This window comes from Lithobates pipiens, unplaced genomic scaffold (genome assembly GCF_037356315.1).
Source record: "Lithobates pipiens isolate NorthernLeopardFrog02 unplaced genomic scaffold, aLitPip1_a1.2 Scaffold_13, whole genome shotgun sequence".
NCBI lineage: Eukaryota > Metazoa > Chordata > Amphibia > Anura > Ranidae > Lithobates > Lithobates pipiens.
Window position 1 is genome coordinate 483,336,601 of NW_027507718.1, and position 15,475 is coordinate 483,352,075.

At 46.3% G+C, this 15,475-nt stretch overlaps 1 protein-coding gene across 1 annotated transcript in view; it reads left to right on the plus strand.

The window, feature by feature from the left end:
* The first annotated feature begins 8,022 nt into the window (after window positions 1–8,022).
* The window catches only part of RNF103 (ring finger protein 103), a 31,443-nt gene continuing 23,990 nt past the window's right edge, over window positions 8,023–15,475 (plus strand). The window contains exons 1-2 of the mRNA XM_077477966.1: window positions 8,023–8,200; window positions 14,871–15,135. Of these exons, the coding sequence (XP_077334092.1) occupies window positions 14,910–15,135 (226 nt within the window). The 5' untranslated portion in view covers window positions 8,023–8,200; window positions 14,871–14,909. The remainder of the gene's footprint in view (window positions 8,201–14,870; window positions 15,136–15,475) is intronic.

The window sequence follows — 15,475 nt, forward strand, 5'->3', positions numbered from 1 at the left end:
GATCGCGAGGGGGTGGCCATGAATGAATGGCCGTCCCCTCGTCCGGGATCGCTCCCGAACGAATACCGACCGCCGCAGGCACCAGGCGGGCAGGCAAGGACGTACATGTAAGCCCTTATGCCTGCCCGTGCCATTCTGTCGACGTACATCGTCGTGCGGCGGTCGGCAAGTGGTTAAAAAAAAAATATTAAAAGCCAGCAGCTACAAATATTGCAGCTGCTGACTTTTAATAAATTGACACTTACCTGCCCCAGGGTCCAGCAATGTCGGCGGCAGATGACGAGCGATCGCTCATCTCTCTGCTGCCCCCACCACCATCCTCTGTCAGGGAATCAGGAAGTGAAGCGTTGCGGCTTCACTGCCCGTTTCCATACTGCGCATGCGCGAGTCGCGCTACGCGTCTCTGCTGGTCCCCGCTGTGTGCTGGGAACTGTGTGTTTCCCAGAACACAACGGGGGGGGGGGGGGGGGCATCTGCAGCGGTCTGTCCCAGAAGTGTGTGCAGATACCTGGATTATCCAGGTAACTGCACCCCCCTCCCCCCTGAAAGGTGCCGATTGTGGCACCGGAGTGGGGGAGGGATGAGATGAGCGGAACTTCCACTTTAGGGTGGAGAACCGCTTTAAGTACAAATGTAACCTTCATTGATGGTAACGGATATCTCCTGAATTTTTTATTATTATTATAAAATGGAAAACTGGCCTAAAATAGATAAAAACATTTTTTTTCTAAAATGTAACTGTATTTCTTGCTATTACCGTAACCTACCACCAAAGAACAACCCAAAATAAATTCTCGTGCTCCTGAAGGTCTGGTCGCGCCGGCGATACCACATATGTGTATGTTATTGTAGCGCCGGCTGCTGAAGAGCATGCGCTATGTGTTTTTTAAAATTTAACGTTACACCTGAACTGCAGTTTGGTTCGGGTATAATTATTCCAAATTTTGACCTCAGCATCAGTCTGACTGGACTATAGGGTCTTCAGCCTGGCCATAGGGGGCACTGTCTCTTCTGGCAGGCATGGAAACACAGTCTGGTTGGGTGCTTCAAGGTTACTTTCTCTCTGAGTTTCACTCTTGCTGTGATTTCTGGGAGAGGGTACTTAAGATGAGGATGTCACGTGGTTTGGGGTTCCGGTGAAGAAGTATGTTCTGACTCCATGGTCCTGGTCCTCCTGACCAGCCCCCAGGACGCCTATGGCCTGGGGTGCGGATCCACCCAACTTTCTTTCTCGAGGCTGGCTAGCCTGAGGCAAGGAAGCCAAGGAAAGGATTCGGAGGTGGTCCGGTGCCATCTCAGGTTGTGGAGAGGCCCAGCAACTTTATAGTTATCCAGGGGAGGACTCTTCAGAAGAAGGCCACACAAGGGTTGGCTTCTTAGCATGAGCTTGGTAAAGCTGAAGGACCTAAGTGAATCCTATCTCTTGCGGTATTGCCGGACCAGCTGCAAGATACTGGTACCCCACGAGTGTTCTACAAGTATTCAAGTTTCCTTGTTCACGTTCTATAACAAAGTCTGTGGCAGAGGCTTGTTCCTGATTTAAGCACCCTGTTGGCTGCCAGGCCTTGTGAGAGAAGGACTATCCAACTTGAGTGAACATCCAACTGTGAATGGCTATTCTCTGGATTTATTCAAAGTAAGAAAGTTTTTTATTACTGACTTTGACACTTAAGGCCCGTACACACGGTCGGACTTTTTGACAACAAACATGCAAATTAGCTGTTTTGGAGCAACATCCGACTGTGTGTACGCTCCATCGGACAAACTTTTTCTGTTTTCATCGGACTTTTGTTGGCTCTGCGAACGGACAAACTTTTTGACAACAGAAGTCCGATGGAGCAAAGTCCGACCGTGTGTATGCAAAAGCATCGGACTTTTGTACAAGGTACAAACACGCATGCTCAGAACCATTGCAAACGATCAGACTACAATACAGAAGTTGACCAAAGGTGGCGCTGGAGTCATTGAACGTCCTCTTTTGAAGCGGCGTCAGTACGTTGTGACGTCATTACGTTCGTGTTTGTTGTCAAAAAGTCCGACCGTGTGTATGCAATACAAACTTGTGGACAACACACTTTGTACAAAAGTCCACGGAAAAGTTTGTACAAGTCCGACCGTGTGTATGGGGCTTAAGAGTACCTGGACTTTTCACCTAACCCTCTGATCCTACACTAGAGACTGTTGTTAACTACGTTGTAGCAAATAAAAATCCCTTTAAGCGGATCTGTCATCAGTCTCTAAAGTTTCTGGGCCATCTACCACAGGAAACCCCTAGACACAAGGAGCGAGTGAGGAAGGTAACGGTAAGCCCATTAAAACCAGCCGCTCCTTCGGGAGTAACGCTACATTATTTTTACACATACACTCACCAGTCACTTTATTAGGTACACCTGTTCAATTGCTTGGTAACACAAATTGCCAGGGCATCTAGACGTGGTGAAGACGATGTGCTGAAGTTCAAACCGAGCATCATAATGGGGAAGAAAGGGGATTTAAGTGACTTTGAATGTAACATAGTTGTTGGTGTCAGACAGGGTGGTGTGAGTATTTTAAAAACTGCTGATCTACTGAGATTTTCACATACAACCATCTCTCAGGTTTACAGAGAATGGTGGGGAAAAGAGAAAATATCCAGTGAGCGGCAGTTGTGTGGATGAAAATGCCTTGTTGATGTCAGAGGGCAGAAGAGAATGGGCAGACTGGTTGGAGATGATAGGCAACAGCAACTCAAATAACCACTCCATTACAACCAAGGTACGCAGAGTATCATCTCTGAATAAACAACACATCGAACCTTAGCAGATGAGCTACAGCAGCAGAAGACCACAGCGGGTGCCACGTCTGTCAGCTAAGAACAGGAAACGGAGTCTTCAATTTTGCACAGGCTCACCAGAATTGGAAAAACGTTGCCTGATCTGCTGAGTCTGCGAAACTCAGATGGTAGGGTCAGAATTTGGTGTAAACAACAAGAAAGCATGGATCCATCTTGCCTTGTATCAAAGGTTCAGGCTGGTGGTGGTGGTGTAATGGTGTGGGGGATATTTTCTAGGCACACTTTGGGCCCCTTATTACCATTAACACCATGGCCTACCTGAGTATTGTTGCTGACCATGTCCATCCCTTTATGACTACAGTGTACTCATCTTCTGATGGCTACTTGACCACTGGATTCTTGAACATGACAATGAGGTCACTGTACTCTAATGGCCTCCACAGTCACCAGATCTCAAGCCAATAGAGCATGTTTGGGATGTAGTGGAATGGGAGATTCCATCATGGATGTGCAGCCAACAACTTCTGCAGCAACTGCTTGATGCTATCATGTCAATATGGACCAAAATCTCAGAGGAATGTTTCCAACAACTTGTTGAATCTATACTATGAAGAATTAAGGCAGTTCTGAAGGCAAAGTGGGGGGGGGGGGAGGGGGGGGACCCTGTACAAGCAAGGTGTACCTAATAAAGTGTTGAGTCAGTGTGTATTCACAGTCCCTACCCTCAAGTAGCTTATAATCTAAGGTCCCTAACTAACATACTTATAAAAGGATAACTTAGACAGGAGTTAATTAATCTACCAGCATGTCTTTGGCGTGTGTCAGGAAACCCACACAGCCAAAACATGTAAACTGCAGGCAGGTAGTGTTGTGGTTGAGATTTGAACCGACAATCCCAGTGCTGGTAAGTGAAAGTGCTAACCACTTAGTCACTGTGCTGCCCATACATTGGCTACATACAATAAACTAGTGCAAATAATGGTTGAAAAAAGGTCCTTTGATTAAGCACACAGTGAATAAAAGTGCAAATGCTTGTGCTGATATAATAAAAAAAAATAAACAACGTAGGTAAGAGGTCTTGTTCTCTTGTAGGTAAGACCTCTTGTTCTCTAGCTCCCTTGTTAAGCCCTCTCATGCTTGTCTCTAGGACTTCTCCAGAACCTCTCCCATCCTCTGGAACTTCCTACCCCAGTATGTCCAGTTAGCTCCTACCCTGTCCACCTTTAGGTGACCCATGAAAGTTTATCTTTTCTGGGAAGCCTAACCTGGTTTCCACAAAAAACTGTACTTTGACCTCCTCCCTCAGATCATCCCTGGCAGATATTACTTTTAGTACCGCCTCCCCCTTTTAGATTGTAAGCACCAGGGGCAGGGTCCTCGTATTCCTTCTGTATTGAACTGTACGAGGCGTGATAAATAATGTTTGTGCATGAGCATCGTCGTGGTGGAGAATCCATGTTAGACCAGAGTTCCGGTCTTTTCCTCAGAAAAAGATTCCCATAGCCTTTTCAGAATCTCTGAGTAACAATGATGGTTGACTGTCATTCTATGAACTCCTAGTGAACTATCCCCTTGTGATCGAAAGACAACACAAGCATGAATGTACGAGGAATGTACAATATATATATATTAGGGGATTGCGCCTCCCGTTCACTATTTCCCCACCCCCGTCTAAATAATAGCCAAAAAATTAGTGCCAAAAATAATTACTATACCCCCTTAATATCAAACATGTGATATATATGTATGACAATGTCTCTATTAGCACCCAAAAAAATATATAGTTCTTCAAATGCAATGATTATTTCAACGACTCCCGCTATATCATCTTAATCTTCATTCATCTTCTATCAAAAAGATCCACAAGTGTCACCAAAGAAACCCAATCTGTGCCACCGTCACCCAGCAGAATGGCCACCCACCAATTGGTAAGCCTTCGGTTCATTAAACGGATAACCAATCCTCAATGCACTTCTCCCGTTAGCAATTCCTCAATGTCCGTAAATTCATATAAAATCAAATAGAACAAATATAGTGTAAAACCGTTTTCATCTTTAATAGAAAATCAATAAAAACATATTGCACTCACATTCCAATGTGTCTATCAGCTGACACCAAGCTATTCCAGCAATGAGAAAACCGCATAGGATAGGGCAAGCCAACGATGTTCCACAGGTGGTGATCTACTCCTTTCACTAAACCGACCTGTTCCTGGCTGATGTTTCAAAGATAATACGCGTTTTGCAGGTAAGCGTCGCCAGGAACATCAGCTGTCTCTCCTTCTGTGAGCCGACCGCCTTCCTCTAGGAGTGGATGAACTTCTTATACCTCCCTACATGCACTGTGATCTCTAGGATCTTGTGAGTTTTAAATTGTCTGTCCAACATTAAAATGTTTGTATCATGCTGCACTTAGATGGCGCTGCTCTCTTTTTGTGTTTTACTGTCTACAAAGCAACCATTCATTGATGGACACTGGTAGGCTGCATTGATGGGTGCTGGTGAGTCTGCATTGATGGGCGCTGCTGAGGCTGAATTTCATATGTGCTGGTGAGGCTGCATTTGATGGGCAATTCATTAAAAGGGTGGGGTATACATAGGCAGGGAAAGGGGGGTGGAGTCAGAGGTGGAGCCAATGGGGGCCAGCAAAATGAGCTTTCGCCTAGGGTGTCAAAAATCCTTGCACCAGCCCTGCTTCCAATCAGCTGTTTTGGCTGTATGCCCAGAATCCACTCCCAGTGCTGAATAGAAAGAGAAAATCTCTAACACTATGTGCAGTTTTTAACCACTTCCCGACCAGTGCACGACGATGTACGTCGACAGAATGGCACGGGCAGGCATATTGGCGTACAGGTACGTCCAAAATTCGATGCCGCCCTGCCATCGGGAGCGCGCCGCCGGCGGCGCGCTCCCGCGCTGGTCGGGACCCCCGTGAGTCCGGTCGCGGGACCCGCGGACTCGATCGCCGCGGGCATCCCCGCGATCGTCTCACGGAGCGGCCGAATGGAGGAAATGCTGTGTAAACAACATTTTTCCATTCTGCCTAGCAACTAGTGACGCTGATCTCTGCTCCATGTGATTGGAGCAGAGATCAGTGTACACTAAATGAAAGCCCAACCCCCCCACAGTTAGTAACACACCCCTAGGAACACTTAACCCCTACACTGCCACTGGTTAACCCTTTGCATTTATATAGCAGTGATTACTGTATAAATGACAATGGTCCCAAAAATGTGTCAAAAATGTCCGATGGGTCCCCGACAATGTCGCAGTCACAATAAAAATCGCAGATCGCCGCCATTACTAGTAAAAAAAAAAATAATAAAAAATTATTAATAAAAATGCTATAAAACTATCCCTATTTTGTAAACGCTATAACTTTTGCGCAAACCAATCAATAATCGCTTATTGCAATTTTTTTTACCAAAAATATGTAGAAGAATACGTATCGGCCTAAATTGAGGGAAAAAAATGTTTTTTTATATATTTTTGGGGGATATTTATTATAACAAAAAGTAAAAAATAATGCGTTTTTTTCTAAATTGTCGCTCTATTTTTGTTTATAGCGCAAAAAATAAAAACCGCAGGGGTGATCAAATACCACCAAAAGAAAGCTCTATTTGTGGTAAAAAAAGGACGTCAATTTTGTTTGGGAGCCACGTCGCACGACCACGCAATTGTCAGTTAAAGCGACGCAGTGCCGAATCGCAAAAAGTGGTCTGGTCTTTGACCAGCAAATTGGTCCGGTCTGAAAGTGGTTAAAGAATATATAAAGATGAAGACAGCAGATATACCATCTGAGTATGTAAGCTGTCACCTAAAAGTCAGCACATAGAGGACACTAAACAGATGACCTATAGGCAGGGGCGGACTGACAACTCATGGGGCTCTTGGGCAATAGGAGATTATGGGGCCACACAGTATACAATTACACAGTATACACATACATGTACACACAGTATACACAGACATGTTTCTATTGGCTGAGATGGTACTGGATAGGTGGGGCAGCTAGACCAAAAGGATGTCGGTAAGGGACATTTCAGAGACAGATGTAAAAAAAACACAGATTTTTACATACTGCCCCTGGTTTTACTGAGGCTGGCAACCCTGATGGGGCCCCCTAGTGGCCCAGGGCCCTCGGGCAGTGCCCGAGTAGCTGAATGGTCAGTCCACTCCTGCCTATAGGGGGCTTTTGACGTGTCACCTATATAGACTATAGGGCACTGAAGTATTCTGCCATTTCATGGGTGCACACAATGTTAAAGGGTTGTAAAGACAATAAATTTTTTTTTAAATAACAAACATGTTATACTTACCTCCACTGTGCAGCTCGTTTTGCACAGAGTGGCCCCGAACCTGCTCTTCTGGGGTCCCTCGGCGGCTGTCTCAGCTCCTCCCCGCAAGGACTTCTCACGATCATGCGAGCTCTCTCGCATGGTGGTTAGTTCTTGCGGGCGCACTTCCGTGATACAGCCAGCTGCTATAGCCGGATCCCAGAGACAGCAGGGACCATCCGGATTGCGCACATGCGCAGTAGGGAACCGGGAAGTGAAGTCGCAAGGCTTCATTTCCTGATTCCCTTCTCGAAGATGGTAGCGGCAGCACCCAAGAGCTGAGCGACAGATCGGCTTCGGGTGCCGACATCGCGGGCGCCCTGAACAGATAAGTCTCCTTATTTTAAAAGTCAGCAGCTGCAGTATTTGTAGCTGCTGACTTAAAAAATAAAAAAAAATTGATGGACCTCCGCTTTAAGGTGAAAAAGCAAAAACCTTTACAACCCCTTTAAGCCCTTTCCAGAAATGTGTGCAATGGGGAGTGTGACAATTGGGATTTGGTTGTCACCCTGTAACAGGAAGTGCCTGAATGCAGACCTGTGAATAGAGGATCACCAGGTATTATTTTAATGAAAGCTGAACATTTTTAAATAATGAATCGTTTTCTAAATGACTTTCGTGCAATAAAGCTTATATGAGAATGTGTTACATTTACTTCAATATTATTGTGGTTTGCGAGTTTTTGTTTTATTATTTTGAATAATAATATTAGGATATATTTATTTGTCATTATATATAATTGTCTGCTGTTGCCATTATCCAGTAATAATAATAATAACAGAACAGTAACTCTCTGGAGTTCATCCCAAGCACTCCAAGCGTCTGTAAGTGTCCAATTTAGCCTCCTCCCCTCCTCTCTATGCTCCCTCCTTATCCCATCTCTCCTAGCGCCCAGCACTCTATGGTGTGTCCCCGCCCCCTAGCTCGCACATACACACAGGGCCGGGGTCGGAGGTCGTGCTGACGTCACTGCTGTCTTGTTGCTCAGCTGATCGGTAAACAGCCGCAGAGGTGACAGCTCGGAGTGGCGGGAGATGGAGTGGGAAGTCCCGCAGGGCAGCGTCTGAGCCAACTCTCCTGGTACGGATCAGGTAGGTGTAGGGGAGAGGAGGAGGAGGGGTTCATGCACTGCATTGTGGCGGGGGGAGTTCTGTATTGTCAGTGTCACGTGACCAGCCCTTGCGCCCCTCCTGATAGGTGTCAGCGGGGCCCCGAGCTCCAGAGACTACAGCTCGGTGTGTAGTGCTGGAACTCCCTCCACTCAGTGTCCCCACACCCCATCCGGTGACACCGGGACAAGGGATGCAAGCAATAGACCCGAACAGCAGTAAAAACCTGACAGAGGGTGTAACATTTCCATCATTAATGTCTGTGACACCCCCCCCCCCCCATTGGAGATATTTAAACTCCCCAATCCCGTCACTGTTCCTCTGAGTCCCCCAAAACAGTCGTGACAGCCTTGCCATCTCTATATTTGTCCCCCGATACGCCAACTGCCCCCTTCGCTGTCCTTATAACCCCTCTCATTGTTTCTCTTATCTGACTGTCCTATGACCCTCTGGCTCCCCCTCACTGTCCTATGACCCTCTGGCTCCCCCTCACTGTCCTATGACCCTCTGCCTCCCCCCCACTGTCCTATGACCCTCTGCCTCCCCCCCTCGCTGGCCTGTGCCTCCCCCAACTCTGTCCCCCCCCACCCCCCCATATATTGCTGTCCTCTCTCCCTTCGCTGTCATTCCACATCCCTCCTGCTTTTCCCCTTATCTCGCTGTCCCTCTAATCCCGCTGTTTTCTGCCCCTTTGCTATAATTTCGCATTCCTCTAATTCCCCTTATTGCTGTCCTTACGATGTTGCTGTTCTCTGTTTCTGATTAATGTAACACTGTTATTGAGAGTCCCCTGTCACTTTCCCTGTCCTTCTTGTGCCCCCTCTGTCCCTGTGCCATCATCCTGCATTCCTCTAACTACCTCCATCCCTCTGACTCCCCTGTCACTGTTCCCTGTCCTACTGACTCCCCCCATCGCTCCGTCTGACTTAATTTTCACTTTGCCATTGTCTCCCATTCCTCTAACTCCCCACATCACTGTCCATATGACCCCTTGTTGTCCTTCTTACCTCACTGTTCCTCTGACTCCCCCATCACTGTTCCTCTGATTTTCTGACTCTCCATCACTGTCCCCTATTGTTGCTGTCTGCAATTCTGCCCCCATCTCTGTTTCTCTGAATTTGTTGAACAATGTCCCTTTGTTATCTTCCTCCATCGCTCTTCTGATATCTGTTTCCATTACTCCCCCCATTACCGTTCACTAACCCTATGACTCCCCCCATTACCGTTCACTAACCCTATGACTCCCCCCATTACCGTTCACTAACCCTATGACTCCCCCCTATTACCATTCCCTGACCCTGTGACTCCCCCCCCCCCCCATTACCGTTCCCTGACCCTGTGACCCCCCCCCCCCCATTACCGTTCCCTGACCCTGTGACTCCCTCTCCTCATTACCGTTCCCTGACCCTGTGACTCCCTCTCCTCATTACCGTTCCCTGACCCTGTGACTCCCTCTCCTCATTACCGTTCCCTGACCCTGTGACTCCCTCTCCTCATTACCGTTCCCTGACCCTGTGACTCCCTCTCCTCATTACCGTTCCCTGACCCCCCTCTTCTCATTACTGTTCCCTGATCCTGTGACTCCCTCTCCTCATTACCGTTCCCTGACCCCCCTCTTCTCATTACTGTTCCCTGATCCTGTGACTCCCTCTCCTCATTACCGTTCCCTGGCCCTGTGACTACCCCCCCCCCCGGTTACCGTTCCATGGCCCTGTGACTCCGTCCCCCCCGTTACCGTTCCCTGGCCCTTTGCCCCCCCCCGTTACCGTTCCCTGGCCCTAGGATTCACCCTGCCCCCCGTTACCGTTCCCTGGCCCTAGGATTCACCCCTCCCCCTTTACCGTTCCCTTGCCCTGTGACCACCCCCCCCGGTTATGGTTCCCTGGCCCTGTGACTCCCCCCCCCCCCCCCCCCCCCCGTTACCGTTCCCTGGCCCTTTGACCCCCCCCCCATTACCGTTCCCTGGCCCTAGGATTCACCCCGCCCCCCGTTACCGTTCCCTGGCCCTAGGATTCACCCCTCCCCCTTTACCGTTCCCTGGCCCTGTGACCACCCCCCCAGTTACGGTTCCCTGGCCCTGTGACTCCGTCCCCCCCGTTACCGTTCCCTGGCCCTTTGACCCCCCCCCCCGTTACCGTTCCCTGGCCCTAGGATTCACCCCGCCCCCCGTTACTGTTCACTGGCCCTCCTACCCCCCCGTTACGGTTCGCTGACTCCTCCTCCTACCCCCCCGTTACGGTTCGCTGACTCCTCCTCCCTCCCCCTTACGGTTCGCTGACTCCTCCCCCATTACGGTTTGCTGTTGGTAGAAATGATAGTAACTGAACTTGTAACATGATATAAGGGCGTATCCCCATAATGAATGTATTTGACACGTCTGCTTTAAAGGAAGCTTGTCATGGAAAAAAAATAAACACTGAGCCTGTTATTTTTTCCTGTACCTTCTGAAATGCTCCCTGATGGTTGTGCTGACTTGCATAATCACTGTGCCAATACAAGTATACAGATATGGACTTATGTCTTTTCTATAACTTTCCTGACTTTCAGAGCTGAGTTGTTCCCGCTCCTGCTGGCAGGGGTCTATGTATAAATAAATTTGGTGGCCATAATGCTGTATTAATGGCTTGGACCGCTCACTTCTCAGTCTGAAACGGGTGCCGGTGCTTTTCTGCAGCCACGTTTATAAAACGGTACTGTAGAAGTAGGTGTCCAGCATTTAAAGACGTGTGACAGTACAAAATAGGTTAACCAATTGTTTTGTTTTGTCATTTCATTTTTCATGTGGTCTGCAAAATGGGGGGTGGGTATGGGAAGGGTGTGTCCTTTACCTACCTCCCTTTTTTAGCTATTAACCACTTCGCATCCAGGCCAATTCTGACACTTCGCTCCTACATGTAAAAATCATCATCATCCTTTTTTTTTTTTTTTCCTCTAAAATTACATAGAACCCCCAAACATTATATGTGTTGTGTGGCTTTTTTTTTTTTTGTTTTGTTTTTTTTAGCAGACACCCTAGAGAATGCAATGGCGGTCATTGCAACTTTTTATCTCGCATGGTATTTGCGCATTTTTTTGAAGAAAAAAAAAAGTTTCATGCTTTAAAGAAAAACATAACAGTAGTCAGCCCAAATCTTTTGCATAATGTGATAGATGAAGTTATGCCAAGTAAATAGATACCTAACATGTCACACTTCAAAATTGCACATGCCCGTGGAATTGCGCCAAACTTCGGTACTTAAAAATCCCCATAGGCGACGCTTTACATTTTATTTTTTATTTTTTTTACTGGTTAAGTGTTTTGAGTTACAGAGGAGGTCAAGAATTATTGCTCTCGCTCTTCTGATCGCGGCGACACCTCACGTGTGCTTTGAACACTGTTTTCATATGTCGGGACTTGCGTATGCCTTCGCTTCTGCGTGCTCACACATGGGGACAGGGGCACTTAAAATAAATAAATAAAAAAAAATAAAAAAAGGATTGTTAATTTTACATAATTTTTATTTTTACATAAAAAAATAAATAAAATAAAAATTGATCACTTTTATTCCTATTACAAGGAATGTAAACATCCCTTGTAATAGGAATATGACAAGACAGGACCTCTTTACAGTGAGATGTGAGGTCAATAAGACCCCATATCTCACCCCTAGGCTGGGAAGCCTGAAATAAAAAAACGAACACCGCTTCCCAGCCGAGGCGGCGCCGTTTTTTTTGACCGCAGAGGCCGGGCAAGACATCATAACATCCCGCCCGGCCTCCGACAATCATAGAATCTCTATGATCAACATCCGGGGCCGCTGGATCCTCTGTCTGACTCACCAATCGCTGCAGTGAGTTGGTAGAAGCACCGGAGGGGGAGGATGTCCCCTTTCGCCGCCCGTAAGAACGATCAAGTGGCGGAACAGCCGCTATGATGGTTCTTATGGTGTAGAGCATCATTGGCTGAAAATGCCGATATCTGAATGATGTCTGTAGCCTCAGGCATCATTCAGATATAACCCCACAAAGCTGACGACGTCATATGACGGCATGCGGATACTAAGTGGTTAAGTAATAATGAGACATAACAGGGCTCAACGATGGCGACTAGAAATTTTCATCCCGGCACTTGGGCTTTTGTCAGCCCATTGTTACAGGGATGCAAAATTTGCATCGCCCGATGCCCGGGACATGCATTTGCAGGGTGCTTGGCAGTTCATATTTTTTCTACGTATACCCATGCTGCGGGCAAGCAGCAGGGCTCATCTGTCAGGTGGTAGCATGAGGGCAGCTCCACTGCCACCCGATTTGCTTCCACACACGCGGGTAAAGTGTCCCCCACACGCAGGCCCCCCCCCCCCCCCACACTGTGTATCCCAGGCTCTACTTGTCCATCTGCGGGCCCGTGACTGGCATAGTGGGTGCTGCAGGGTAGAGGGGAGGGAGGATAATGGACACACGCCAGCTCTGCTCCCCATCTTGTTCCTGACCTGGAAGCAACATGTATGACGTCAATTCTGGGTCCCAGTTGACAGTTTCTCTAACCATTAAGGCCAGGAAAGAATGTAATGTAGTGTGATCTGCCCCCACACCCACATGTAAATGCATGCGCTTGGACTCCTATGCATGAAATCGTTGAATGCGATGCACGTTACAGATCGTCGCGCACAAACTGGCTCCTAACTTTTTTTAGCTGGCTCTCAGATTCAAAGCAAATTTTCAAGCCCTGACATATGAAGAGAACTTCGTCGGCACAAACACATTTGGTGAGATGTACTTGATGACGTAGGGGGAATTTACTAAAACTGGAGCACAGTCTGCAGCATCTGTGCATAGTAACCAATCCAGCTTCTATCTTCAGCTTCTTCAGTTAAGCTTTGAAAATGTAAAGACCACTAGGGCTACATTCACACTGGCGATTGGACCCGGTGCCAATTGTTGCAGCAGTTCCTTCTGCAGCTCTCAGCAGGTAGATGCGTCCGCCAGCCCTGATCACTATAATGTCAGGTCAAGCTGCGAACAGCTGCGGCAGCCAGCCCCGTTCACTATGACAGGTTGCCAGCAGCCGTATCTACCTGCTGAGAGCTGCAGATGGAACTGCCGCTACAATTGGCACCAGCTCTAATCACCAGTGTGAATGTAGTCTTGGGACAGTCACTGGATCTCTGCTTGTGGAAGGTTGTATTGTGTACACAGTTGCCTTAATGGGGCTTTTTAAGGCTCCATTCACACCTAGGTGATTTGAATCATGGCAGGATGCATTGCGGTGCCATTGCCATGGTTGTTGCGCGATAAATTGCAACGTATGAAGCTTGTTGCTCAAAAAGGAGCACAAGCTTCTTTTTTGACAACAGCAAATGCAGCGCGATTCGTCGCTGAAAAATCACACTGCGATGGGGGTGGCATTAACAAGTAATGGCATCGCAAACACGTCCTGCGTTTAGTCGCGATTCAAATCGCCTAGGTGTGAACTAGGGTTACTAGTATCGGTGCTGATACTGAGTATTTGCACAAGTATCGGTACTCGTGCAAATGCACCGATACTTTCAGGCTCTGCTCTTTGAGCTGTCAGTGGGTCTCCCCAATGTTAAATTAGTCCGATTAAAAAAAAATAAAATAAAAAAAAAATAAAAGCAGCCAGCAATGTTTATTAACAACATTGCTCAGCCCTGAAACACTAATATAAAAAGAAACATTGTTTCTTTTTGTATATTTCTGTTCATTCATCTGCAGATCTAAGGGATAAAGAAATGTTCCTCTGTTTAACCCCTTTTGTAAAAATAAATATATATAATATTATTTATATATATTTTATTTTCACATTTGAAAAAGCGCTAAATTTAAAAGAAATCTATTTTATTTCATTTGTGAATAACTTTTCAATGCTTTGTACCATTGCTGACAGCTGAAGTTAAATCAAAACGGTTGCGGTAGGTATCAGTGTTTGGTATTGGCGAGTACTACAAAAAAATAAAAAATAAAATGGTATCAGTGCATCTCTACTGTGAATGGAGCCGAAGAGTTGATAGATCTACAAGACATGCATTTCTTATTGAATGCTGCTTTATTTTAGTTTGTTTCCAATGTTTAGTTAGTTTAGTTTGTTTCCTTGTTGTCCTCCCCATTCCTTTATCAAGATTTTGTAATATGGTATCCACAATACCAATCTTGCGTCAGAGTGGTCACAAATGTTGCTTCAAAATTTGGTACATGTATATTCATTATATGAAACTTGTACTCAGGTTTGTCTTCTGGTTACGGCTGGTGCCTTACTGGAAATTGTAAAGATGAACCTTTGTTCCTTTTTATACATGTTTGTATCTTAACTGAAAGCTAATAAAAGCATTGAAAATAGAAAATGAGAGATCGAAGCTGATGCATAGCTGCTCCAGATTCTGCCAACTCCAGTCTTGGTAAATTCCCCTTATAAAGTCCATTGGACGGATATTTGTTTTTTTTGCCACTTGCATAGCTTCTAGGTAAATCAACAAGCTGCTGCACATAATCCTGACACGTGAATCAACAAGTTGACTGCTGTCTAATTATTTTGCTGGAGAGGCTAGAGTGAGGAAACTGTTTATAAGTCCTAGTCATTATAGAGCTTTGGCATAAGGTGTATTCCTGAAGTTTCAGCTGGTACTAAGACTTTTTACAATCTGCTCTTCTTCTTTAGGGGAGGGCATCAAAACCCAGATCTGACAAGACCAGCAAGATGTGGCTTAAGCTGTTTTTGCTGCTTCTCTACTTCCTCATCCTCTTCGTACTGGCCAGATTCTTTGAGACAATAGTATGGTACGAGACAGGCATTTTTGCCAGTCAGCTGGTGGACCCGGTGACTTTAAGCTTCCACCAGCTGAAAACCATCCTGGAGTGTCGAGGCTTAGGATATTCTGGTCTTCCAGAGAAGAGGGATGTCCGGGAACTTATGGAAAAATCTGGTAAGTTATTCTCAAGTTTCTAATATATATATATATATATATATATATATATATATATATATATATATATATATATATATATATAATATAAAAAAAAAAAAAATCTTAAAACTAAAACAACATATTAACAATAGATTTTTGCTTAATGGACTGTGACAGGGTGGTGCCCTGGCATGGTGTTAAAAGGCAGCCTGGAATGGGTTTTGCAGACAACCGGCACACTGATGGTACAGGTGTGTGCTGGGTTCTTAGGGTAATCAGAACTAGCGTTCTGGGCTCCACCCTACCAAGGAATCTGTGTGTGGTTGCAAGGGAGCAGCCCGAGAAGTGTGTGTCTGTG